General features: G+C 60.9%; 2 protein-coding genes across 2 annotated transcripts; both read right to left on the bottom strand.

Annotated features, from left to right (window-relative positions):
- Positions 1–3,514: 3,514 nt before the first annotated feature.
- Positions 3,515–12,788, bottom strand: MCM5 (minichromosome maintenance complex component 5). The gene is made up of 16 exons (XM_056137524.1): positions 12,618–12,788; positions 10,049–10,175; positions 9,812–9,940; positions 8,754–8,926; positions 8,488–8,643; positions 7,619–7,785; positions 7,344–7,515; positions 6,896–7,007; positions 6,413–6,556; positions 6,186–6,251; positions 5,172–5,348; positions 4,855–4,967; positions 4,321–4,449; positions 4,068–4,210; positions 3,749–3,876; positions 3,515–3,627 (listed from the first exon to the last, which is right to left on the bottom strand). The coding sequence occupies exons 1-16, from the start codon at positions 12,782–12,784 to the stop codon at positions 3,526–3,528; spliced, it is 2,205 nt and encodes a 734-aa protein (XP_055993499.1). The 5' UTR covers positions 12,785–12,788; the 3' UTR covers positions 3,515–3,525.
- A 4,860-nt stretch (positions 12,789–17,648) lies between these two features.
- On the bottom strand, positions 17,649–26,327 carry HMOX1 (heme oxygenase 1). Its single transcript, XM_056137527.1, has 5 exons — positions 26,055–26,327; positions 22,978–23,098; positions 20,272–20,763; positions 19,411–19,510; positions 17,649–18,313 (listed from the first exon to the last, which is right to left on the bottom strand). The coding sequence occupies exons 1-5, from the start codon at positions 26,075–26,077 to the stop codon at positions 18,183–18,185; spliced, it is 867 nt and encodes a 288-aa protein (XP_055993502.1). The 5' UTR covers positions 26,078–26,327; the 3' UTR covers positions 17,649–18,182.
- Between the last annotated feature and the right edge of the window lie 772 nt (positions 26,328–27,099).

Genomic DNA, 27,099 nt, shown 5'->3' with positions numbered 1-27,099 from the left:
CACCCACCCAGTGTGCTGGGCCCATTGTAGCAGCCTGGCAGCTTCCTGCCACCCAGAACCTGTGCTGAGCCCAGTGGTGTGGGGCCCACTGTGCTGGGGACAGCCGGCCACTCCAGACATGCTCCGGGCGGGGGGCGGAGGGGCATGGCATGCTGGGATTTACATCAGGGCCTGGCGGGCATGAGGGGTCCCGACCCTCACATGGCCCAAAAACTGAAGCCTGATTCATTTCCTGTGGAACCAGGAAGGTGAGTTTCCGCTGACCCGTAAGGGCCAATCCATAGAGACAGTGGCACATGGACAAGAGTTTTATCAACACTGAGTTGTTTGGGGGTGGGAGTGGAGAGGTGGGGAGAGGGAGTACGAGGTCACTGAGTTATAATTGGTCGCTTCAGGGGTGGGAGGCTGGACCGACTCCTGGTTCTGTGCTCAGGGATCACTCCTGGCAGGGCGCAGGGGACCCTTTGGGGTGCCGGGGGTCGAACCTGTGTTGACCATGTGCACGGCCAATGCCCTCCCCACTGTCCTCTCGTTCCAGCCCCTCCAACTTCTTTTCGGTGTTTGGGCCACACCCAGTGGACGGCGTCTGGATCTGAACCCCTACACCCAGTGCCACTGCAAGTACGGGACCCAAATTACAATTAAAAAAAAAATCAATCTGTGAAGGCTGGAGAGATAGCACAGCAGGGAGGGCGCTTGCTGGGGTTGGAGCGGTAGCACAGCGGGAAGGCATTTGCATTGCACGTAGCCGACCCGGGTTCGATCCCCAGCATCCCATAACGTCCCCTGAGCACTGCCAGGAGGGATTTCTGAGTGCTGAGTTAGGAGTAACCCCTGAGCATCACTGGGTGTGGCCCAAAAAGAAAGAGAGAGAGAAGAAAATGTCTGATGGGTTGGGGTCCCCCCCGGGCTGCTCAGGGGACCCCCATGGTGCTGGGAATAACTTTCTTCAACCAGCCTAGCCTTTGACAACCTCTAGGAAAAAGATCTAAGGTTCAGTGATTCTCCGAGACCCCTGGGTTCGGCCCCCAGCTGCCATTTCTTGGGCCATTTCTCAGTTTCCTTGTTTAGAAGACCCCTGCTTCTTCTAGAAGGTTCTAGATTCTTTTTTTTTTCTTTTTTGTTCCCACCTGACTATGCTCAGGGGTTATTACTCCCAGTTCTGCCCTCAGGAATTACTCCTGGCGGTACCCGGTGACCCTGGGGATGCCGGGAATCAAACCCGGGTCGGCCACGTGCAAGGCAAACACTGTCCCCGCTGGACCATCGCTCTGGCCCCTAAGATTCTTCTAGAATGTTCTAAGATTCATTGGGCTCCAGTATGTCAGGCATCCATCCACCAGGCTTTGGTCTGGGGACTAAACTGAGAGGTGCCTCCCAGGAGCCTAGAGCTTGTTCCAGGCTAACTCTGGGTGGGCGCCGGGGGCAGGGAAGGAAGGTGGGAGTAGCTGACGGCAGTGCAGGACCAAAGGGCAGGGAGGGAGGGATGGTGCTCGGGCGCCCCCTCCTGGTCCTTCTCCTCCTCACACCCCTGGTGGCCAAGGGCGTGTTTTTGTCAATGACAAAGCTGGTGTCTGGGGTTCCGGTCTCTCATATGGTGCCCATATGGTGCCAGGTGTGGCCCCAAATCCATCTGATAGACTTGCGGTGCAGTGGCAGTTTCGTGCCCCCGGCGGTGAGCCTTTGCTCAGTGAGCGGGAGGCAGGTGCCTGTCCCCAGCAGGGAAAACCGAAGCTTCCAGGGCCCTGAAGTGAGGCCAGTCCCCGTAGGTCCTTGATTACCTCCATAGACGGGCAGCTTACTACCTCGCAACACAGCCAGTGAGTGGCTCCTTGGAGAAGTGTGTGTGTGTGCGTGTGTGTGTGTGTGTGTGTGTGTGTGTGTGTGTGTGTGTACCAAGACCAGCCTTAACCCAAGCAGGCACTGGGGTGGGGGGTGGGGGTCTCTATGCCGAGGTCATTGATTTGCACGTCCCCTCTGGAAGCCTAGGGCCCATGGCAGGGATGGGCAGGGGCACCTGCACCTGCAGTATGACCAGCGTGGCCTCCCCTCTGCCAACCTCTCGACTGCCTCAAGCCTCCACAGCCTGAGCCCTGCATTCCTCACCAGCAGGGCTGACCTCCCCTGCAGCTGAGCCCAGCACCGACTCCCCTCCAGCACACGCCCCGTGCCCACCAGCCCCAGCCCAGGGAGGGGCCTGGCCGGAGCCACTGCTACAGACCCTCCAGTATCCAAGGTGTCCTGAGGTGGCGGTGGGGGCTCTTTTATTGAGGTGGGGACACCCCAAGCTATGCTCAGGGCTTTATTTATTTTTTGCTTTTTGGGTCACACCCAGCGATGCTCAGGGGTTACTCCTGACTTATGCACTCAGGAATTACTCCTGGCGGTGCTCGGGGGACCATGTGGGATGCTGGGAATCGAACCTGGGTCGGCCGCGTGCAAGGCAAACGTCCTACTCGCTGTGCTATCGCTCTAACCAGGGTTTACTCTTGGGTGAACGCAGGGATCACTCCTGGCAGAGCTCCAGGGACCCCCTGTGGGGCCAGAACTTCCCCCACGTTCCTTGGTCTGGAGGGAGTCATCCCCTTCTCTCTCCTAAGGTGAGAGTCATCTCACCGGAACCCCATCTCACTGCAGGGGGCACGAAGCTGCCACCACACCTATCAGATGGATTTGGGGCCATACCTGGCACCATATGGGCACCATATGGGAGACTGAAACCCCAGATACCAGCTTTGTCATTGACAAAAACACGCCTCGGCCACCAGGGGTGTGAGGACCAGGAGGGGGCGCCCGAGGAATCCCCTTCTCTCTCCTCTCTCTCAACCTGCATCACCTCCCTTTGGATGACTACCCGGGGAGAAAAGGGGGCTTGGACCAGAGCTAGCAAAGCGGGTGGAGGCCCCCACACGTGGGCGTCTGACCCCCTGGGCTCAGTGCTCCCGCCTTGGTTTCCCAGGCCCCTCAAGGCGGCTGGCTCAGACACACAAAGTGTGCCCTGCCCAGGAAAACCCCTGAGCTGCGAAGGGTACAGTGGCATCAGCGCCCGTGACGTCATTCCCTGGGGCCCCTGCGTGCCTCCAAGCGTTCCCCTGTGGGGGAGGGGGGACACTCCTGCCCCCGAGCTGACACTAGGGACACCGCTGAGGGTCCCAAGTCTCGGGGCAACTCTGGCTCCGGCTCATTGATGGCTTTGCCCCACGAAGTCCGATTCTGTTGGTAAAAGGCCCAGCAGCCGAAGGCCACTTGGTCACAATTTTCCTGGCTGGCTCCAAGCAGAGGCGGCCGGGTGGCTCGGGGGTCCCAGGGGGAAGGCGGCAACCGAGAAAGGCGCAGGCAGCCCAGAGCATAGCACAGGAACGGGACGCCCAGCCGCCCAAACAAACAAACGGTGACTTTATTATAAGGGACTGAGTTTTTATTATCAGGCGCGGGCAGCGCCCTCCCCGGGGGCGGGGCAGGGGGCGTGGCCCGAGACGGGGGCGGGGCAGGAGGCGGGGCCGGCGGCGGGGGCGGGGCCAGCGGCTACTTGAGGCGATACAGGACCTTGCGCTGCATGCGGTGCTGGAGCTCGCCGCGCCGGAGCATCAGCTGCAGGACCTTGAGGATGGCGTGCTCCGGGTACTTCTGCGGGACGGACGGGACCTCGCTGCAGGCAGCCCACCCCAGCCCGGCCCCCTCGCTCCCCCAGCCTCATCACCCACCGGGAGAGAGTCACACACTGCCCCGCCCCGGGGCCGGCGCCCACCTGCTTGGCGAAGTCCTGGAGGATGCTGTGCTCCGACACCTGCGAGCCGATGGCGAAGCGGCGCTTGAGCTGCTTCTCAATGCGGCTCAGCATCTCCTGGTCCTCCTGGCTGGTGAAACCCTCCACGCCTGCGGGCAGGACACCAAGCGGGCGCTGAGGTGGGAGGCCGCAGGCCAGCTCTGCCCCTCGACACCCACCCAAGGGCCGGCAAGTCGCAGGGGGGGACCAGGGATCTGGTCCAAGGGGAGTGACCAGCTCCCATACGAAGCCCCGGCCCGCCACCTGCTCCCCTCCCAACAGGCCCCGCTGTCCTGCTCACCCGACAGCGTGCCGGACAGGGCGGCGTCCAACGTGGACACCTGGAAGAGCCTCAGCGCCTCCTCCACGTCCGCCTCGGTGGCGAAGGGCTGCAGCTTCATCTTGCTGAGGGCCTCGGCGATGCGCACGACGGCCTCCAGCTGCCTGGGGGGTGGGGGGGAGGGACGGGTGGACAGGGTGGGGGGCTCAGTCCTGCTGCCCCCCGCCCCTTCCGGTCAGGGAGACCCAAGCCCGCCCCGCGCCCCGGTGCTCACCGCACGGTGATGGGGATGCTGGAGCGGCGGTCGGCGTCCCGCTCGTGCTGCCGGGCCCCGCTGCGCATGAGGATGTAGCGGTTCTTCAGCTTCTCCGCGGCCGCCGCCGACAGCCGGGGGCCGCACTTCCTGCGGACGGTAGGTAGGGCAGCAGCCGGTGAGGCCAGTGGGTGTCCTGGGGCAGCCACCCCGGGACGGGCGAGTACCGGGACGGGCCGCGAGCACCGTCATCACACACACCCACCCTCGCCCGGGAGCCGTGCAATGCCCCACGCCACCGCCTCTCAGCTAGGAGGTGGGGAAACTGAGGCACCATATGCAGGCACAACCGCCACGCACCCGCCCTCGCCTCAGAGTCGTGCAATGCCCCACGCCACCGCCTCTCAGCTGCAAGGCGGGGAAACTGAGGCACCACGGATGCAAGCACGACCACCACGCACCCGCCCCGTGCAACAGCCACGCCACCACCTCCCAGCTGCGAGGCGGGAAAACTGAGGCACCCGCGCCCGGCGGGCGGCAGAGGGTGGGACTCACGCGCGGCAGTAGGCGATGAACTTCTTCAGCTTGGCCAGGTCGATCTCGCCCTCCACGGCCTGGGTCTGCGTCATAGCGCTCACGTGCAGAGTCATGACGTGCTTGGCCAGCATCTGGGGTAGGGGCAGGGGGGAGACACAGCCCCAGGGGTCAGCAGCCTGGGACGGGCTGACAGGGCGTCCAGGCCCTCCCGGCCTCCCACCTGGAGCAACGAGGGGGACACAGAGGGAGAAAGGCCAGCGCCACAGAGCCGGGACCCACCAGCCATCCTGGCCGCCCCCAGCCGGCCCCGCACCCGCCCCGCGCGGCCCACGCACCACGTCCCGCTCCACGTTGTGCTCGTCCTTGACGATGAAGATCATGTCGAAGCGCGACAGGATGGTGGGCATGAAGTCGATGTTGTCCTCGCCCTTGGTGTCGTCCCAGCGCCCGAACACCGAGTTGGCCGCGGCCAGGACTGAGCAGCGGGAGTTGAGGGTGGTGGTGATGCCAGCCTGTAGCAGGAGCAGCAAGAGGAGGCGATGGGGGCGGGACTGCGGGCCCCGCCCTCGCCCCAGGCCACACCCCTGCCTCAGCCCCGCCCCCAGGACCCGCCCTGCCCCATGACCACACTCCTGCCCCAGCCCCTCTGTTCCGGGCTGTCCCAGGCCCCACCCCCAGCCCTGCACCCACACCCCTGCCCTGCCCCATGGCCACACCTCCTGCCCCAGCCCCACCCTCTTCCCTGGTCCTGCCCCACTACCTGCCACACTCCTAGCCCTGGCCCTGCCCCTCGGTCAAAGCCCCGCCCCACAGCCCCAGCCCCGCCCCCTCTTCCCTGGTCCCGCCCCACCACCTGCCACACTCCCAGCCCTGGCCCCGCCCCCTCTTCCCTGGTCCCGCCCCACCACCTGCCACTCCCAGTCCTGGCCACGCCCCATAGCCCCAACCCCGCCCCCTCTGCCCCAGCCCCACCCTCTTCCCTGGTCCTGCCCCACTACCTGCCACACTCCCAGCCCTGGCCCCGCCCCCTCAGTCCCAGCCCCGCCCCCTCTTCCCTGGTCCCGCCCCACCACCTGCCACACTCCCAGCCCTGGCCCCGCCCCCTCGGTCACAGCCCCGCCCCCTCTGCCCTGGTCCCGCCCCACCACCTGCCACTCCCAGTCCTGGCCACGCCCCATAGCCCCAGCCCCGCCCCCTCTTCCCTGGCCCCACCCTCTCCCCTGGTCCCACCCCAGCCACACTCCCAGCCCTGGCCCCGCCCCCCCGATCACAGCCCCGCCCCAACCACACCCCCAGGCCTGGCCCCACCCCACCACCCCAGCCCCGCCCCGCCCCGCCCCAGCGCTCACCTTGGCAATGGAGATGGTCTGCTGCTCCATGGCCTCGTGGATGGCCACCCGGTCATCCTCTCGCATCTGCAGGGGGACCAGCAACCGTCCATGAGGCCCCGAGCCTGGGTCACAGCTGACAGTGCCGCCCGAGCAAGCGGGCCGGGGCGACCCACCCCGGTACCCCCGGGGATCACACCCACCCAGTGCCACCCACCTTTCGGCCACCACCTGGCCCTGGCCCTGACCTTGTCGAACTCGTCGATGCAGACGACCCCGCCATCAGCCAGCACCATGGCACCGCCCTCCATGATGAAGCTGCGGGATGCGGGGTCCCTCATGACCGAGGCCGTCAGGCCGGCAGCACTGCTGCCCTTCCCGGACGTGTACACCTGGGGGCCACGCACGCGCCGGGTCAGCCCCGCGGTGACCCCCAGGCTGACAAGTCACCCCCAAGGAGGCACAGCCACGGGAGTCCCCGGAGGCCACACACACCCAGCCCAACTCACAGGGGCCAGGGTGTGAGCCGAGCTGGGAGGGCATCTGCCTTGCAAGTGGCTGACCCAGGTTCCATCTCTGGCTATCCCACAGGGTCCCCCCTGACCCCACCAGGAGGGACCCTTGAATACTGCTGGGTGCGGTACAAAAGCCAACAGAGAGAGGGATGAGGCGGAAAGGGTGAGCAGGAGGAAGGGGAAGGACCGAGGATGGACGGAGGGGGGGAAACACACCCCAATGGGCGAGCACTTCTCCACGAACTTCAGCAGCTGCGACTTGGCTGTGCCGGGGTCCCCCAGCATCAGCAGGTTGATGTCACCTCGGCGGGTGAGTCCGTCGGGCAGCCTGGTGGAGAGCAGACAGGCAGGTGAGGGGGGTAACCCTCGGCCCCCAATAGCCGCCACCCGGTCAGGGCCGGGCTCTAGGGCCACCCAGCCCTGGAGGGACAGCGGCCAGGCTGGCCCCAGGGCTGAAAAAGGGAAACTGGGGGTCTGAGCTAGCAGACAGGGGGATGCCCGAGCGGGGCCCGGGGGGGCTGCAGCCCCTCCCCAGGGCCTGTGTGTGAGACACACGCTCATCGTTCGCCGGGGCCGGGCCCCAGCCAGCAAGGAGCAAACCAGCCCCTGGCCGGGACGGCAACAGGTAAGTGAGCCCAGGAGCCCGGGACCCCCCCCCCCCCACCTCTTGCGCGAGCCCCCGAAGAGCAGGCAGGCAATGGCCTTCTTCATGTCCATCCCCCCGAAGATGGAGGGGGCGATGCTCCTGGAGATGGCCTCGTAGACATTGGGCTGGGCGGCCAGGCGCCGGAACTCCTCCTCCTCCTGCGGGGTCACGGCCCCCGTGAAGCTGCGGCCTGCGGGGGAGACCACGCCAGTGTCGGGGGAGCTCACAGCACCACGCACGTCCCCCCTACCCGACTCGGGACACAGGCGAGGGGGAGAGCCGGGCCGACTCACCGGAGCCGTCTGTGTCCACCTGGATGCCCAGGACCCGGATGTAGGAGCTGCGGATGCCCACGCCCACACGGTCGCGGCCCCGGCCAGACGTCAGGCCGAACTTCTTGATGGAGTAGATGCCCATGATGGTGACCCTATTCCCGGGGACTACCTTGTCGCACAGGTACCTGTCGGGCCGGTGGGGGCGGGTGGTGAGCCGGGGGCAGGAGCCCCCTTGCTGCCTGACACCCACCCAGTGCCACCCACCTTTCGGCCACCACCTGGCCCTGGCCCTGACCTTGTCGAACTCGTCGATGCTGAGGACCCCGCCGTCAGCCAGCACCATGGCACCGCCCTCAGGAGCCACGTGTCTATCCTGCCCCTCCCAGGGCCACCCCCTGGCTGCTCTGTCCCTCCGTCCCTGCACCTCCCACTCCCCGTAAGCGGCCACAGAGGCCGAGACCACTCCCTGCACCACCCCAGCACCGACCACTGCACCTCCTGGAGTCTGGAGGGGCGGGTCCACCTCTGACCCCACGAGGTCACTAAGCCCCGGCACCCGCGTGCCCACCCGTCACCATTCCTGCTAGTGGAGGACCTTCTCCCCCACCTGGGCAGATGTCCAAACCCCACCCAGCGTTCCCGAGGTACAAGGCACTGTGCTGACCGCAGCTCGGGGCCACTGTCAGGCAGCCAGGCTCACTGAGGAAACGCCCCCTGACGGGACCCTGCCCTCATCCGGGCTGCATGCGGGTCAGCTGGGGTTTCCGGGCCCTATGCCTGGACCCGAGGTGGCCCCTTCCCGGGAGGCCCTGGACTGGGAGGAGGCTCCCTGGGGCGCTGGGACCCCCCCACCCGCCCCAGGGGAGCCCTAGGGGCCACTGGCGCACCGGTCGCAATAGAGTTGCATGTGTCGGGGCATCTCGCCGTGGGGCACAGCGTCGGGCAGCTCCTGCAGCTTCAGGGTCTGGAAGTCCACGCACTTGCACTTGTCGGGCATGATGAAGTAGGGGTCCAGCGGGCACTTGGGGCGCCCAGCCTGCTCCCTGGAGGGGGGGAGGGGGAGAAGAGGGTCACAGGGGTGGCTCTGGGAACCCACGGCTGGGGGAGGGCAGCAGGACCCCTCTCCACAGTTCCCATCCCCCCCCACACGCACGAGTTACACTTCCGGGGCAGGGCATAGCCCTCCAGGCCGGGCCGCAAGGCAATGTTGGGGAGGGTGTTCCGGCAGCCGCGGCACTGGATGGCGATGCGCGTGGCCTTGGCACGGATGGCAGAGGCGGCGATGATGATGCCCGGGATCTTCACCAGGTGCGACATGGTGTCTGACTGCAGGAGGCACAGGGTGGTGGGGGAGGGGGGAGGGACATTCATCACTCACGTGGCCACGTGGGCAGGTGCGGGGTACTGGGTGCTCCAAGGGGTGCGGCCTGATGCCCCACGGCCCCACACCGGGGGACCCTCTCATAACAGCTGCCGCAGCCCCCCTGGGAGGCCAGCCAAGCACGGGGCTGAGGGAGGACACCGGTGGGTCGGGGCTGGCCTCTGGCGCAGCTGACCCAGGCTCCATCCCCAGTGCCCCATGTGGTCCCCGGAGCCCGGAGGGATCCCCGTGCACAGCCAGGAGTGGCCCAATAGCAACAAAGGACAAGTCAGGGGCCAGAGATGCAGGACAGCGGGGAAGACGTTCGCCTCCCACCAACTCAGGTTCGATCCCAGCATCCCATAGGGGTCCCCCGAGCCCTGCCAGGAGTGATTCCTGAGCGCAGAGCCAGGAGGGACCCCTGAGCATCGCTGGTTGTGACCCACAAAGAGAAAAAAAAAAAAAGACTGGGGGGGCTGGAGTGATAGCACAGCGGGTAGGGCGTTTGCCTTGCACGTAGCCCACCCAGGTTCGAATCCCCACATCCCATATGGTCCCCTGAGCACCGCAAGGAGTAATTCCTTAGTGCAGAGCCAGGAGTAACCCCTGAGCATCACCGGGCATGACCCAAAAAGCAAAAAAAAAAAAAAAAAGAAAAAGATCATTGGCTGGATGGCGCCTGGCCACCAAGCTTGGTGTGTCCCCATCTCAGTGACCAGGCTGGCTTCCCTCAGGCCCACCCTCCCTCCTGAAGGTCCCCAGGAGCCGTGTGACGGCTGCCCAGATCATCCTGCACCCCTTGCCAGCTCCTGGGGTGGGGGAGGACGCACCGCAGGGGGACCCAGACCCACCTTGAGGCTGCGGATGCCCGACGGGCTGGCGTCGGACTTGAGCATGACCTGGATGTCCTCCAATACCTCCTCGCCGCTGGGCCGGGGCCGGGTCACCTCGTCGGCCACCTCCTTGGCGGCCTCCTCCAGCTGCCGGTGGGCGGGAGAGGGGCGGGCTTTCAGCATCCAGGGAAGGGAGGGAGGGAGAGAGGGAGGACCGGCCCACCCCGCCCGCCCGCCCAGGACTCCCGCACTCACCAGCTGCAAGTGCTCGGCCGGCTGCTTGTACAGGTGGTCGGCCAGGTCCTCGTCGAAGCTGGCCAGGTCCTCCAGCTCCACCTCCACCCAGTACTCGCCCAGGTTGTAATGGCGCTTCAGCTCATCCCTGCGGGGAGCGCGCGCACAGGCTTAGGGGTGCCTGCCCGCCCCCCAACCTCATCCCCCAGACCCAAGAAAGAGCAGGGGAGGGCTCAGAGGCGCCACACTCAAGGATTTTTCTTGTGTCGGCCATGTTGGCTGTGTGCAAGGCAAACGCCCTACCCACTGTGCTATTGCTCCAGCCCCCCGCTTCTTATTTTTTATTTTTATTTTTTATTTTTGTGCCAAACCCTCTGTGCTCAGGGCTCACTCCTGGTCACAGCCATCACTCCTGGAGGGTACGGGGTGCTGAGGACCAAACCTGGCTCGTTTTTTTTCTTTTTTTTTTTTCCGCTTTTGTTTTTTGTCCTCCGGCTCTCTTTTGAAAGAAGTACAGGGCTGGAGCGAGAGCCCAGCGGGGAGGGCGTTTGCCTTGCACACGACCAACACGGATTCGATTCCCAGCATCCCATAGCGTCCCCCGAGCACCGCCAGGAGTAATTCCTGAGTGCAAAGCCAGGAGTAACCCCTGTGCATTGTCGGATGTGACCCAAAAAGATTAAAAAAAAAAAAAAGTGATACGCCAGTTTCTCCAACGGTCAGAGAGACCCTGGCTTGGAGGTCACTCAACTAAGAAGCAGTCAGGACCAAGTCTGGCAGACAGCTGGCAGGCACCCGGCATTCCTGCTGCATGATGAGCAGGAAGAAGTGAGTAAAACCCCGGCCACCACCCCACCCCCCTGCCCACCCCCCTGCGCTCCCAAGGACCATGACTCTGCAGAACTACGAGGGACGTTCCCAGGAAGGGAAGACTCATCATTGACACCCACAAGACCAGGACAAGGAGCCAGAGGGCTGGCTGGAGAGAGAGTTCCCGGAGTTAAGGCGTTTGTCTTACACACTGCGGGCAGGGGCAACACCACGGGCCATCGCTGGCACTCAGCCCAAGGGCCGGGAGTGACCCCTGAGCACTGTCGGGTGAAACCAAGGAATTCGGAAAGAACTTAGGGCGGACGAGATGGTCCCGGGGCTCGGGTACTTGCCTTGCCTGCTACTGAGGGCTCCATCCCCAGCACCCCAGATCACACCAAGGAGTGACCCCTGAGCACTGGGCGAGGAGTAGCCCCAAATCCCAGGCCATCAGCTGTGGCCCCAAAGCCGGGGGGGGCGGTGAGAGGTACGGGAGGTGGGCACCCAAATTTGGCTCCCCGGGGTTCCATCAGGTGAATGTTAGGGGCCAAGTTGACAAACCCAAACCCACGCTGGTGTCAAAGAACTCATGTTGGGTGTCAAATGGACAAGTCCACGCCGGGTGCCGCCAGATGGACATGCCCACGCTGGGTGTCAAATGGACAAACCCAGGTTGGATACCAAGTGGAACAAGCCCATGCTGCGAGCCAGATCGACAAACCCACTCTGGGTGCCAAGTGGACAAACCCAAGCAGCGTGTCAAATGGACAAGCCTGAGCTGGTACCAAGTGGATAAGCCCAGGTTGGATGCCAAGTGGACAAACCCGCACTGGGTACCCAGTGGACAAGCCCATGCCAGGCATCGAGTGGACAAGCCCACGCCGGGTATCAGGTGGACAAGCCTACGCTGGGCATCAAGTGGACAAGCCTACGCTGGACATCAAGTGGACAAGCCCACACCGGGTATCTAGTGGACAAGCCCATGCTGGGCACCAAGTGGACAAGCCCATGCCAGGCATCAAGTGGACAAGCCTATGCTGGGCATCAAGTGGACAAGCCCACGCCGGGTATCTAGTGGACAAACCCACACTGGGTACCCAGTGGACAAGCCCATGCCAGGCATCAAGTGGACAAGCCCACGCCGGGTATCAGGTGGACAAGCCTACGCTGGGCATCAAGTGGACAAGCCCATGCCGGGCATCTAGTGGACAAGCGTATGCTGGGCATCAAGTGGACAAGCCCATGCCGGGCATCAAGTGGACAAGCCTATGCTGGGCATCAAGTGGACAAGCCCATGCCGGGCATCTAGTGGACAAGCGTATGCCAGGCATCAAGTGGACAAGCCTATGCTGGGCATCAAGTGGACAAGCCCACACCAGGTATCAAGTGGACAAGCCCATGCCGGGCACCAAGTGGACAAGCCCATGCCGGGCATCTAGTGGAGAAGACCACGCCGGGTATCTACTGGACAAGCCCATGCTGGGCACCAAGTGGACAAGCCCATGCTGGGTACCAAGTGGACAAGCCCATGATGGGCACCAAGCCCGCGCCAGGCGCCCAGGGGACAAGCCCATGCTGGGCATCTAGAGGACAAGCCTACGCTGGGCATCTAGTGGACAAGCCCACGCCGGGTATCTAGTGGACAAGCCCATGCTGGGCGCCAAGTGGACAAGCCTACGCTGGGCATCAAGTGGACAAGCCCACGCCGGGTATCTAGTGGACAAGCCCATGCTGGGCGCCAAGTGGACAAGCCCATGCTGGGCACCAAGCCCGCGCCCACCTGTACTTGAAGGAGAAGCCGGTGCGGTCCGTGCCCACCCGGTACTGCCGCAGGAACTCCTTGAAGCGCCGCTGCAGCTGCGACTTGCGGGCCTGACTGTCGTCGGCCGCGGAGTCGCCGCCGAAGCTGTCGCTGTAGAAGATGCCCGGATCGTCGAAGCCCGACATGACGGCGCGCCTGGAGCACAGCGAGCCCGGGAAGCTGCAGCAGCGGACGCACGGGACCCGCCACCGGACCCGCGCCGCGTCCTTCTGCAGCCGCCGCCGGTTTTCGCGGGAAAACGCCCGGCCCCGCCCCCGAGCGTCTCTCTGATTGGTCGGCTCGGGCTCCGCCGCCTGCCATTGGGCCGTCGGCCGCCCGCCCGCCCCGCCTCCCCGGCGGCCCGCTGGGCGCGGATTGGCTGAGAGGCGCGTGACGTCACGCCCGGGCTCCTTCCGGGCTCCATTTTGATTTGGCGCGAAACTTCGGGGCGGAAGTAGCGCGGGGCGAAAGATGGCGCGGGGTTGCAGCGGGGCAACGTGGGCTCAACGCCCCGGCATCCCGGGGGAGGGTCCTCTCCCCCCAGCCCCCGCGACCCGGCCCCGAGCACCGCCGGGTGTGGCCCAGAAAGACAAAAATAAATAAAAATTAAGATTTGGGGGCTGGAGCAATAGCATAGCGGATTAGGGCGTTTTCCTTGCACGCAGCCGACCCGGGTTCTATTCCCAGCATCCCATAGGGTCCCCTGGGCACCGCCAGGAGTAACTCCTGACTGCAGAGCCAGGAATAACCTCTGAGTGTCGCCAGGGGTGACCCAAAAAGAAAAAAAAAAAATTAAGATTTGAGGTGCAGAGAGATTTGGGACAATGCTCAGGGGCCGTTCCTGGCTCAGTGCTCAGCGGACCACGCAGGGCTTGAATAGAAATCTGGCCCTCGTTCCTGCTGATTCATCCTGGAAAATAAGAAAAATAAATAAAAATTAAGATTTGGGGGGGTTGGAGGGGCTGGAGCAATAGCACAGCGGCTAGGGCATTTGCCTTGCACGCAGCCGACCTAGGTTCGATTCCCAGCAACCCATATGGTCACCCCGAGCACCCCCAGGAGTAATTCCTGAGTGCATGAACCAGGAGTAACTCCTGTGCATTGCCGGGTGTGACCAAAAAGAAAAAAAAAAAAGATTTGGGGGGTTGGAGAGAGAAGTTTCCCAGGCCATTGTCAGAGCCCCAGGCTTGGAATAACTGGGAGGTGGGGTTTGGGACTTTTAGGTCCTGGGCTCAGAGAGATAGCACCGGGCCCTGCGACCCCCTGCACCCCAGATGGTCCCCCTGGCACCTCCCATCATCACCTCCTCTCATCACCTCCTGAGTCCCTCCCTGTGTGGTCCCCAAACCGTAAGGAGCAGAAAGTTCAGGTCCCCAAGTTGGGTCCCATGACTGCAGAGGCACCAGAGGCGGGTTCCCCCATCTCCTTGCCGTCTGCAGACCCTCGAGGGGATTTTCTTAACCCCCCCTAATCCTGAGAGCGCTCTTGGCAGTGCTTAAAAATTGGCATCTGGGGGCTGGAGCAATAGCACAGCGGGTAGGGCGTTTGCCTTGCACGTGGCCAACCCGGGTTCGATTTCCAGCATCCCATATGTTCCCCTGAGCACCGCCAGGGGTGATTCCTGAGTGCAAAGCCAGGAGTAACCCCTGTGCATCGCCAGGTGTGACCCAAAAAGGCAAAAAAAAAAAATTGGCATCAGGGGCTGGAGCCATCGTACAGAGGGTAGGGTGTTTGCTTTGCATGCGGCCGACCTGGGTTAGATTCCCAGCATCCCATAGGGTCCCCCGAGTACTGCCAGGAGTCATTCCTGAGTGCAGAGCCAGCAGGAACCCCTGTGCATTCCCGGGTGTGACCCAAAAAGAAAAAAAAAAATCGGCATCAGTTCCCAGGCTCCTAACTGTGCTTGAAAGATACCTCCATGACTGGAGAGGTAGTACAGGGTGAAGGTGCTGGTCTTTCACCATCTGGGTGCAATCTCCAGCACCCTCAGAGGGTCGGTCCTCAGACATCCTTGAGCACTGCCCGGTGTGACCCCACCCATGCCAAACAAACACTGAAATGAAGAAAAATTGAGAAGACGCAGCGGAAGTGGAGAGTTTGAGAGAGGCAAGGAGAGCCGCCTGGTTGGTTGGCCCTGCCTCCTCCTCCTTCAGTCTACCAACAGGAGCTGGAAAGAACTTTTTTCTTTTTCAAGGTGGGGTGAGGATGGGCACACCCTGAGGTGCTCAGGGCTGGCAGGGCTTGGGGGACCACATGAGGTGTCAGGGATTGAATCATGGATGAGCCATTTGCAACTCAAGCACCTTCGACTCTGTGCTATGTGGCCGGCCCGGAAAGAACTTTCTGTTTGCTCCCTCAGACAGACAGACAGACTCACGCACACGCACACGCACACGCACACGCACACACATGCACGCACGCACGTACGCATGCACGCACACAGAGCGGACTTTTAACATGCTGACCTCAGAGCTGTAATTTGTGTCTATGAAGCCATGTCCAAGTGTGAGTCATTGGTGGCGCACGCAGGTACTGACGTAGCAGTGTGCGTTGGTGCTTGTACCGTGCAAAAGTGCATGGGTCTGAAACTGGCTCTTCTTGTTTTGTTCGTGGACCACACCTGGCAGTGCTCATGGGTTGCTCCTGGCTCAGTGCTCAGTGGACCTTGCCGGGCCTGAATCACCATCTGGTCCTCGTTCCTGCTGATCCACCCTGGAAGCTCTAAGACACGGATCTCAATTCCATACCACAGCCTTTTTTCTTTCTTTTTCTTTTTTTTTTTTCCCTTTTTGGGTCACATCCTGCAATGCACAGGGGTTACTTCTGGCTCTGCACTCAGGAATCACTCCTGGCGGTGCTTGGGGGACCCTATGGGATGCTGAGAATCGAACCCAGGTTGTCCACATGCAAGGCAAACGCCCTCCCCACTGTGCTATCACTCCAGCCTCTCCACAGCCTTTTTCACTTTCCATAGTGAAATGACTCCGCCTGGTCTGGGAAGAGGGGAGAGGGAAAGGCCTTGTCTACCCGGGTTCAAGCCAAGGCACTGTTTAGGGGCTCCTGGGCACCCCCAGGAGTGATGCCTGAGCACTGCCAGGTGTGGCACAGGAACACCACCCTCCACCCTACCCCCCAAAAAAAAATTCTACTTTCATTTGGGGGAATTTAAGGTTTCTCTGCCATCCCAGCCCTCATGTCACGAGAGGGACTGCTGATGCCCCTTGGAGAGAGCACTGGGGGCCTGCGGCCTGAGAACCTTAAAGATGTCTGATTTGGGGGCTGGAGCAGGTAGGACATTTTCCTTGTATGCGGCCGACCCGGGTTCGATTCCCAGCATCCCATAGGGTCCCCCGAGCACAGCCAGAAGTCATTCCTGAGTGCAAAGCCAGGAGGAACCCCTGTGCATCGCCGGGTGTGACCAAAAAAGAAAAATAAATAAATAAATAAATAAATAATGATGCTGCTCGATTTCTGCCCGCACCAGCCCCATCTGGAAATCCCCCTAGGAGCTTTACCATGCCATAATTCCCACCCCCAAGTGCTCAGAAGCAGCCCTCTAGGATGGGGTGCTGGATCCTAGGTGATTCCTACACACACACACACACACACACACACACACACACAGACTGACTCTGCCCTCTCCAACCAACCCCCCACCGCCTGTCCTCATGACCCACCAGCTATGGAGACACCATTTGTCTCAGGCTCCTGACTTCAAGATAACACCTGGACTTGGGGCCAGAGCGATAACACAGCGGGGAGGTAGGGCATTTGCCTTGCAAGCGGCCTACCTGGGTTTGATCCCCGGCATTCCATAGGGTCCCACAAGCAACGCCAGGAATAATTCCTGAGTGCAGAGCCAGGAATAACCCCGGAGCATCACTGGGTGTGACCCAAAAGGAGAAAAAAAAAGATAGCACCTGGACTGGGGACAAAGACTTCCTGTGACAAAGGCTTCCTGTGTCCTGGTCCTGGGAAGAGGCAGTCCCTCTGCTCTCCCGAACACTTCCTAGGGGGCTTTCACCCCACCAAGGATGAGGGGCTGAGCCGTGGGGTGACGCTGCCAACACTGCTTCAGGTTGCGGTGATTCAGCTCCCACAGGTGAACCACAATGCATCAGGGAGAAAACAGGAGAAGCCCCCACAGCACAAGAACCCCAAGCCAGGGGCTGGATCAATAGCCCAGCAGGGAGGGTGTTTACCTTGCACATGGCCAACCCGGGTTCGATTCTCCCGAGCACCGCCAGGAGTAATTCCTCAGTGCAGAGCCAAGAGGAACCCCCTAAGCATCACCGGGTGTGACTCCCAAAAAAAGCAAAAAACAAACAAACAAACAAAAAACCCCAAGCCCCAGAGAGCGCACTGGGCTTAAGGCACGCACAGTTGACAAAAAGGGGACCCAGGTTCCATCCCCACCATTTCACAGGGTCCTCCTAGTCCTGCCAGGAGTGAGCCCTGCTGAGCATAGAGCCAGGAGTCAGCTCTGAGCACAGTCAACCGTGCCCCCTCACACCCTGCTCCCCCCATAAAAAGGAACCGCACAAATGCCTCATTTCTGAGCTGTGGGCTCAGAGGCCAGCTGTGGGCAGGGGGTTTCTCCTCTACTTCTCTAAACATGGCATGGAGGCCTGTTCCTGAGGCCCCGCAGTGAACCCCCAAGGCAGAGCTGCTAAGTACGGTGTCTCCCTCCAGGCCCTGCAATGCAGGACTCCTGCCGTCTGTGCCCAGCCTGGCAGAGGGGGTCTTTGGCAGACCCACCCACACTCCCCGGCCTCACTGCTGCTGCAAGCCAGCCCCACCCCCGACCCTCACAGCATCCAGACCCCACACCTACCCCCCACACACTCTGTTTATCTCCCAAGGAGCCAAAAGGAGGAACCTGTTGACTCCCCAAGGCTACCAAGAACCCAAGAAAAACACTTCAAGTCACTATCAGGCAATGTCCTTTATTGTTATGTCACACAAGTTAAGAGACCAAGGCCACGAGGTTAGACGCCCCTACCCCCCCCCCCCCCCAAACCACCCCCCTATAAAAAAAGTAACAAAACAAGGAAATACCAGCTTAGGCTAAACTGATAATCCAAAAGGGCTTCCACAAAAACAAGACGGAGACACAACATCGATGCAGGTTTATATAAAAATGGGCATGGCCCACGGACGGTTCAAGGCAGAGGTCAGGTCAGGGAGACCCCACAAAGTCTAGAGGTTCAAGAGATGCTACCGCGGGCCGGAGTCTTCTGGGCTCTGCTGCAGGAATGAGTGTGTTAAGTGTGTGTGTGTCTGTGCGCAAGCATGTGAACATGTGTGTGTAAGCATGTGTGTATGTGTGTGCGTGTGTGTGTGTGTGATTGTGTGTAGGGGCAGGAAGAACTCCTGTCCCACAAGTCCATGTTGCTGGCCATATGTGAAGACGCTGCTTCCTTTTCAGAGAGACGGAGCGTGGAGAGGCTGGTGGGGGAGGGGTTCAGCTCCCCAAGGGTCCCAGGAGACTCCCCCTCTCTGGTGGTCTGGGGTGGGCAAGAGTCAGCGGCAGGAGCGTGTCCCTCACAAGGCGTAGAGCCCCACGGCGGCCACCGTGGCCACCAGGAAGCCGAGTGTCAGGACCCAGCGGACGAGCGGCGTCTGGGAGAGGCTGAGGGGCGACTTCCCCTTGGGGGTGTCCGAGGGGGCGGAGCCTAGAAGACAGGAAGGGACCCAGGATCAGTGCAAGACAAAGACGCAGCCTGGCCCTGGTCCCTGGAAAACAGGAAGCAAAGGGCCCTGGGCTGTCCCTGCTATCTCCTGCCCGGCCCACGCATGGCTGAGAAACTGCTGCCCTAAAGCCCAGACCCTCCAGCACAAACCCACCGGGGCAGGGGACACGTGGTCCCCTACACCCGGGCACGCATGACAGGCTCCACAGAAGCTGGAGCGAGGGGCACCCCGGAGCCAGCAGAGTCTGGGGGAGGTGCTCCTGGAATTTCTGGAATTTATAGCCCAGAGGCACTGGCTGCAGACAGAGGAGCAGGGCAGGGGTGAGGCTGGGTGAGGCAGGGGGAGGTGTGAGGCCCCCTTCCCTAGATATCTCACACGCACACAAGCCCCAAAGCGGGCTGTGTCCCCTGGAGTCCCCTCAGAGGGTCCTAGGCTGGATAGCTACAAACAGTCCAGACCCCCAGCCCACCTTGGGGGGGGGGCTGGGAGGGGCTCTCGTCACAGAGTCCTGCAAGGGCCCCAAAGGAATCCAACAAGGAAAAGAGGCAATGGGGATGGAGCGATTGTACAGCCGGGAGGGCTTTTGCCTTACACACAGCCGACCCGGGTTCGAGTCCCAGCATCCCATATGGCCCGCCAAGCACCACCAGGAGTAATTCCTGAGTGCAGAGCCAGGAGTAACCCTGTGCATCGTCGGGTGTGACCCAAAAAGCAAAAATTTAAAAAAAAAAAAAAAAAGGAGCCAGGTGGGGCTCAGGCTTGGGAGGGCCCATCCTCACTTCTGTCTATATATGTGTGTATACTTGGGGGCTTGTTTGGGGTCCCACTCGGCAGCGCTGGGGTCCACTCCTGCCTCTGTGCTCAGGGGTGCCCGCCAGAAGTGCTCGGGCATCCACGCTGGACATCAAGGCAAGGGCCCAAGTCCGCAGGGGCCGGTGCCCTACAACAAGCTTGGCCGCCCGGGCTTTTGCAGGTGGGGAAACTGAGGTAGAAAGCGGTTTTTGCCTCGCTTGCCCAGACTCAGCTCCATCGTCAGAGGACAACAGACAGGCAGCCAGGCTCCAGCGGGTCAACTCACCTGGCCCCCCGCTGCCGGCCCGCCGACGCAGCCCCGGCGCCTGTGTTGGTCCCTGGTCCTCGGCGTCCTGGCTCTGCAGTTCCTGCAGGTCGTCAAACACCTGGAACACACAGAACCAAGATGTGGGGTCAGACTGAGGGAAGCTGTCTGGAGGTCTGGAGAGTGCACAGCAGTAAGGCACGCAACCCCTAGGGTCCCCCACGCCCTGGCAAGAGGTATCTCTGAGCGGAGAGCCAGCAGCAAGCCCCAAGCATCGCCAGGTGAGCCCCCCCCCAAAAAAAAAAGAGAAAAGGGGCTGCAGTGATGGCGATAGTCCAGTGGGGAGGGCGATTGCCTTGCACACGGCCGACCCGGGTTCGATCCTCAGCATCCCATAGGGTCCCCAGAGCACCGCCAGGAGTTATTTTTGTGTGCAGAGCCAGGAGGAACCCCTGAGCATTGCTGGGTGTGACCCAAAAAGCAAAAAAAAAAAAAAAAAAAAAGGGAAGGACAAGGGTTGGAGCGATAGCACAACAGTAGGGCAGTAGGGCGTTTGCCTTGCACGCAGCCAGCCCGGCTGAGCCAGGTTCGATTCCTCCGCCCCTCTCGGAGAGCCCGCAAGCTACTGGAAGAGTATCTCCTGCGCAGGGCAAAGCCTGGCAAGTTCCCTGCTAAGTATTCGATATGCCAAACACAGTAACAAGTTGTATTCAATGTCAAACACAGTAACAAATTGTATTCAATATGTCAAACACAGTAACAAGTCTCAGGAAGGAGACTTTACTGGTGTCCACTGGAGCAAATCATGAACAGGAGGACAATGTTTGTTTGTGTTGGGGAGGACAAAGCCAAGCCCCCGAGAGTGGCCGGGGCGGCACTCACCTGGATGTTAAGCAGGAAGGCCGCCTTGGCCTCGTCCAGGACCCGCCGCCGGACGTCCGGGCCCATGTCCAGCGTATTCATGCGGGCGCGGTAGAGTTGCTTGAACTTGGTGGCGCTGTCGATGTTGGGGAAGGCGAAGAAGGCCAGGCCGTCGCTGTCGCCCGGCAGGTCCAGCGCCTTCTGCGCGATCTTGCGCAGGGTCTGGCCCCCGGACAGGTCACCCAGGTAGCGCGTGTAGGCGTGGGCCACCAGCAGCTCAGGCTCCCGGCGCCCCACCTCGTGCAGGCGACGCACATAGCGCCGGGTGGCCGGGGAGGGGGCCACGGCCTCTCGCCAGTTGGGGCCGTACCAGAAGGCCAGGGTGCGCCGCAGGGCAGGGCCGCGGTGCAGCTCCTCGGGGAAGTAGAGGGGCTTGAAGGCGGGGTGGTCCTTGTTGCGCTCGATCTCCTCCTCCAGGGCCTCGTAGATGTGGTACAGCGAGGCCATCACCAGCTGCAACCAGAGTGGTCGGGTGTGAGGCATTCCCGGGGGGGCTTCTCCAGGCTGAGGGCGGGTCCCCAAGCTGGGTGCCTCCTGCTCCCCCTCACCCCCCACAGCTCAATGATGCCAGCAGGCAACTGCTGGCTGAGCCTAAAATCCCTCTATCTCGGGGTTGGAGGGATAGCACAGTGGCGAGGGTGTTTGTTTTGCACGCGGCCGACCCAGGTTCGATCCCCAGCATCCCATAGCGTCCCTGGAGCACCGCCAGGAGTGATTCCTGAATGCAGAGCCAGGAGGAACCCCTGAGCATCGCCGGGTGTGACCCAAAAAAAGCAAATAAAATTTTTTTAAAAAATCCCTCTATCCTGCTAAATAAAACACTTGTTTTGTTTTGGTTTGGTTTGGTATTTTTTTTTAGGGGGGGGGCACACACTGATTGGCTCAGGGGTCATTCCTGGCTCATGCACTGAGAAATCACTCCTGCACAGGGGACCCCTATGCAATGCCAGGAATCGAACCCAGGTCGGCCGCGTACAAGGCAAACGCTCTTCCGGCTGTTCTATCTCTCTGCCCTCAAACACTTTTCTGGGGGACAGGTCTGGAGGGACAGCTGGCAATGCCCACCGAACAGGGGGTTTGCTCCCACTGGTGTTCAGAGGCCTATGCAGTGCAGGAGGATGGAGAACCCAAGGCCCCTCCCCCACCCCATGCAATGCAAGAACCCCAGCCAGCCATACCATCTAATTTAAATCAATCATTATTATTTTTTAAAATTTTCAAATACTTCTACTAGGGGCCACGGCTGTAGTACAGCGGGAAGGATGTGTGCCTTGTATGCTGGTTGCTGAGCTGGAGTTTAATCTCTGGTACCTCTATGGTACCCTGAGCCCCACTGGAAGTGATCCCTGAACAGAGACAGAAGTAAGCCCCGAGCACCACCAGGTATGGCCCCAAAATGAATGAACAGAGAAAAGAACCCCATTACTGGGAGGGTTTTGCTTTACAGGGGAAGCACTTGCTTTACCCTGCGTGCAGAGTCAGGAGTAAGCCCCCCTCCAAAAAAAAAAAAAAAAATATATATATATATATATATATATATATGGAGGCCTGGGCTGGGGCGATAGCACAACGGTAGGGCATTTGCCTTGTGCACAGCCGGCCTGGACGAGCCGGGTTCTATTCCTCCGCCCCTCTCGAAGAGCCCGGCAAGCTACCAAAGAGTATCTCGCACAGCAAAGCCTGGCAAGCTCCTGTGACGTATTCAATATGCCAAACACAGTAACAAGTCTCACGATGGAGACGTTACTGGGCCCGCTTGAGCAAATCGATGAACAACAGGAGGCACCGTGACTGTGACCGTGAAATACAGTAAAGGTAAGGTAAGGTAAGGTAAGGTAAAGGCCCTCCCGTTGATCGTCGATTTGCTCGAGCAGGCCCAGTAACGTCTCCATTGGAGACTTTGTTGTTACTGTGTCTGGCATATCGAATACTCTCGGTAGCTTGCCGGGCTCTCCGAGAGGGGCGGAGGAATCGAACTCGGGTCGGCCATGTTGGCCGCTTGTAAGGTGAACGCCCTACCCGCTGTGCTATCGCTCCAGCCCAGGGTACAAAGGCATGGTTTTGCATCCCACTGGCGGTACCACGTACGTTCCCACGAGCACCACCAGGAGTCGGGAGCACAAAGTTCCTAAGCACTGCTGGGTGTGGTTCCCCCCCCCAAACAAAAATGAAGGAGCTGCTCTCTCCACGTGACAGGTAAAAAAGGACACGCAGGAGAACGAGAGTGGACCCAGAGCTTAGAAATGAGACGAGGTGCCGGAGCAACAGCACAGCTGATAGAGTGGTTTGCCTTGCACGTGGCTGACCCGGGTTCGATCCCTGGCATCTCATATGGTCCCCCGAGCACCGCCAGGAGGAATTCCTGAGTGCAAGAGCCAGGAGGAACCCCTGAGCATCACCGGCTGTGACCCAAAATAAAAACAGGAGCTCCGTAGAAAGGACCAGAGCCCCTGGCCCTCCGTGATACTCTGGAGCAGGCTGTGAATTTGCTGTGTGGCCTCTGGTTCACTGGTTCCCCTCTCTGAGCCTCCACGGTTGAACTATAGCATAATGCCCAGGGACAGGCCTATGTGGCCCCTCAACACCCAGGGTCCCCAGCCCCACTCAGCCCACTGACCTACAACTCAGCCCCACCTGCTGCCCCCACCGAGACCCCAGGCCACCTACCTTAAAGCCCCTGGGGCTGACTTGGCCCTTCTGGAAGTTCTTCATGAATTCCGCGTTCTCTGCCTGGACGTGCACCTCCTTGGTGGCCTCCTTCATGGCCTCCGACAGGTCCTGGCGCATGCTGGAGGGGACAGGGAGAGGAGGACAGCTATGAGCAGGGCTGTCCTCCTCTCTCAGGCTGTCCTCCGCCGAGCTGAAGGGGGTCTCGCCTTTTAGAAGCCTCGGGTGGAGGGAGAACTGAAGGGCTGGCACACGGGAGGCCAAGGTGGCACCCCTGACACCACAGTTCCCGGCTCCACTGAGCACTGAGCAGGGAGTCCTCTCCAGAGCACTGATTAGGGAGTCATTCCCAGAGCACTCGGTAGGGAGTTAGTCCCAATACTGCGAGATGTGGTCAAACAATCCCCACCCTGACCAAACAAGCAGTGGCTAGAAAGTCCGTGCCCAAGTTTGGGTGGCTGCCTGGAACGCGGTGAAGCCATAAGGCACCCTGAGCTCCGCCAGACGTGATCCCTAAGCACAGAGCCAGGGGTAACCCCTGAGCACAGCCAAGTGTGGCCCAAAAACCAAAACAAGGGGCCAGAAGATAGCACAGCACGGACGGCATTTGCCTTGCACACGGCCAACCTGGGTTCGATTCCCAGCATCCCATAGGGTCCCCTGAGCACCGCCAGGGGTGATTCCTGAGTGCAGAGCCAGGAGTCAGCCCTGCTGGTGTGGCCCAGAAAGGAAAACTAAACAGAAACGGAGGCTTCTTCAGGGTACTCTGCAGAGAAAACGCCCAGCACCCACATGGCCAGGTGGCCAGCGGTCTCGTCTCAGGGCATTGCCCTACCAAGGCTGCATGGTTAATAAAATGCTAATCCAGGGTCAGGGGGCCAGGGAGAGATGTGGGTGGAGGCGGAGTGGGGGGGAGGCAGGGGCACGGGGGCAGCGGTCAGCACAAGGGTCCAAGTTCCACACTGCTCCAGTGTAGCATCCTAATAGCTTTGATTGGCCTTTTAGTTGCTTCTTTTATTCTCCTATGGTTCAAATACAAACTTCAGGACCGCATGTAAGGAGATGCTTATTCAAAAAGTTTGGGTTTGGGTTTAAAAAGAAAGAACTCCCAGGGCTAGAGCAATAGCACAGCTGGCGTTTTGCCCCATATGTGGTAGACACGGGTTCGATTCCCAGCATCCTATACGCCCCGCCCCCCCCCCCCCCCCCCCCCAGCACCACCAGGAGTAATTCCTGAGTGCAGAGCCAGGAGGAACCCCTGTGCATCGCCGGCTGTGACCCAAAAAGCAAAAAACAAACAAACAAAAGCAAAAGAAAAAATAAGAACTCCTGACACCAGAGAGATAATACGGGGAAGGGGGGGCAATTGCCCTGCCTGCGGCTGACTCAGATTTAATCCCCGGCACCGGCTATGGTACGACACCAAGTTCCACCAAGAGCCAGCCCTGAGCACTGAGCCAGGAGTAAGCCCCCAGCATTGCGGAGGGCAGCCCCTTAACAAAAACAAACCAAAACTCCTGACCAGGGAAAGAGCATCGAAAAGACACCATGCAATGCCGGGAGTGACCCCTGCAATAGGCAGAGAGAAGCCCCCGAGGATGCCCCCCCAAATGACTAGGTAACTCCCGTTTATGCAGAGGAAAGGTCTTCCTTGGGAACCGGGTATGCACTTCCCTCAGACTACTGTTCCTTCTCTCCCACATCCCTTAAAAAAACATCATCCCCGGATTCCTAACTGCAGGCTCTCAGGGGGAGGAGGTGGACAAATCAAGGTTCAAAAGCCCAGCTTCGGTGCTACCCAGCCAGGTGGCCACCTGCCCACAGCCCCAAGGGGAGCCCTCATCTAGAAAGTGGGGTCTTGGGGTCCCCCATGCTGCCGGGAGTGGGGGCACCCCTAGCTAGAGGGGCAGACACGGTGGTTTCTGACAAAGCCCATTCAACACACACACACACACACACACACACACACACACACACACACACACAGTCTCTCTCTGTCTGTGTCTCTGTCTGTCTGTGTGTCTCTGTCTGTCTGTCTGTGTCTCTCTGTCTGTGTCTCTCTCTGTCTCTGTCTGTGTCTCTGTCTCTGTCTGTGTCTCTCTCTGTCTCTATCTGTGTCTCTCTCTGTCTCTGTCCGTGTGCCTCTCTCTGTGTGTCTCTCTCTGTGTCTCTCTCTGTCTGTCTGTGTCTCTGTCTGTCTGTGTCTCTGTCTGTGTCTGTGTGTGTGTATGTGTCTCTCTCTCTCTGTCTCTCTCTGTGTCTGTCTGTCTGTCTCTCCCTGTCTCTGTCTGTCTGTCTGTCTGTCTGCCTGTCTCTCTCTCTCTCTCTCTCTCTCTCTCTCTCTCTCTCTCTCTCTCATCTGGACTCTGAACGACCAGGGAATTCCAGGTTACGCTCAGCCCCTCCAAACTCAGTCCAAAGTCCAATACCAGATTCCCGACAGACAGAACAGTTGTTGGGAGGAGGGGGGCTTGCCTTGCACACAACTCTCCCGGATTCAATGCGTCAAACGGCAGCGGGTGCACACGCCCCCTGGTCCAATACCCAGGCCCGAGAGCCAGCTCAAAGGGGCTGACCTCAGGCTCTGAGTGGAGGAGGAGGTGGGGGTGCCTACATACTCCGTCCCAGCACCTAGGAGTCACGGGGCCCGCGGAGCTTAGAGCAGCTTCCCATCCCGGGGAAAACCACTAAGCCGACTCCCCAGATACACTACGGGAGTCCTAGAGCCAAAGAGTTTAAAAGCTCTTCGGGGCCGCAGCTGACCCGGGTCCGATCCCGGGCACTGGGATACTCCCGAGCCGCGCCAGACGCGATCCCCGAGCGCAGAACCAGGAGTCAGCCCTGAGCGCTTGGCTAGGTGTTGCCCCCCACACAAAAATAAGTTAGCCACTAAGGAGATCTCTGTCGCTGGCCACCCGCGCGGGGTTCCCCAAGAAGCATCTTCCCTCCCGGCACGCGCAGCGCCTGGCCGCCAAGCCCCGGAGCCGCCGGGCAGCTGCGCCCCGTCCGCGCCGTCGCTGCCCGGCTCTGCCCGCCCCTGCCCGCCCCCCTCGAGGGCCCGGCCGCTCCGCGCTTGCCTGTCGGACTGTGGGTGCTCCATGCTGCTGTGCGGGGTCTCGGGACGCTGGCCGCGGGGCTGTGCGCTCGGAGTCTGGACGCCGGGATGCGCGCTCGGTGCCTGGACGCGGGGATGCGCGCTCGAGACTGGGATGCTGGGATGCGCGCTCGGAGTCGGGATGCTGAGAGGCGCGCTCGGGATCGGGATGCTGAGAGGCGCGCTCGGAGTCGGGATGCTGAGAGGCGCGCTCGGAGCCTGGAAGCTGGCTACGGAGCTGGTCTGCTCGCTCGGGGCCGGGACGCCGACTGTGACCAGCGTTGACCGCGCGGTCCTTTTATTCCCCGCCCGCCGTCACGTGGCCGCGCCCCACAGCTGATCAGCACCCGGGGCCCGGGACGTTGCAACACCCGGGCCCCGCCCGCCGGCCCGCCCGCCGCGGGGGTGGACGGGGAGTGGTCACATGAGCTGGCAAAACAAAGCCATTTAGAACAGGACGTTTAAAAAAAAAAAAAAAAAAAAGAAAAAGTCGGGAAATCCGAGCCTCTGGGTGTATCCTCGGCTCAGCCCGGGAGGGACCAGCGCTCCCGGCAGATCGCGAAGGTTCCAGAAAAGTTGGAAGGAGAAAAGGGTGAAGGGGGTGATCGCAGGGCTGGAGGCTGGCGGAGGTCCTATCCCTCTGGCCCTGAAGTGATCATAAGCATCCCCCCACACACACACCGTGTGCTGCCAGCGGCTGTTCCCCAAGTTCAGCCCAGCCACTGTCCCTTCGGTTTTACAGAACGGAAAACAGGCTCAGGAGGGCCCAGGCTGGGTGCCCAGGGTGACAGATAAATCGGGAAACTCCGGGGTCCTTACAGATAATACAAGAGGCATAAGGAGCTTGCGTTGCAGGCAACTGACCCTGCTAGGAACTGCACTTGGGTACCCGTCCCCACTAGCAGTGACCTCTGAGCACAGAGCCAGGAGTAGTAGTTCCTGAGCACTCTGGGTGCGGCCCCCTCAAAAAAAAAAAAAGAAAAAAAGCCAGGAACTCTGACCCAGAACCGGGAACATTCCAAGCCTCC

This window comes from Sorex fumeus, unplaced genomic scaffold (assembly GCF_029834395.1).
Source record: "Sorex fumeus unplaced genomic scaffold, SorFum_2.1 ptg000125l, whole genome shotgun sequence".
Taxonomy (NCBI): domain Eukaryota; kingdom Metazoa; phylum Chordata; class Mammalia; order Eulipotyphla; family Soricidae; genus Sorex; species Sorex fumeus.
This window is presented reverse-complemented; position numbering and strand designations above follow the sequence as displayed.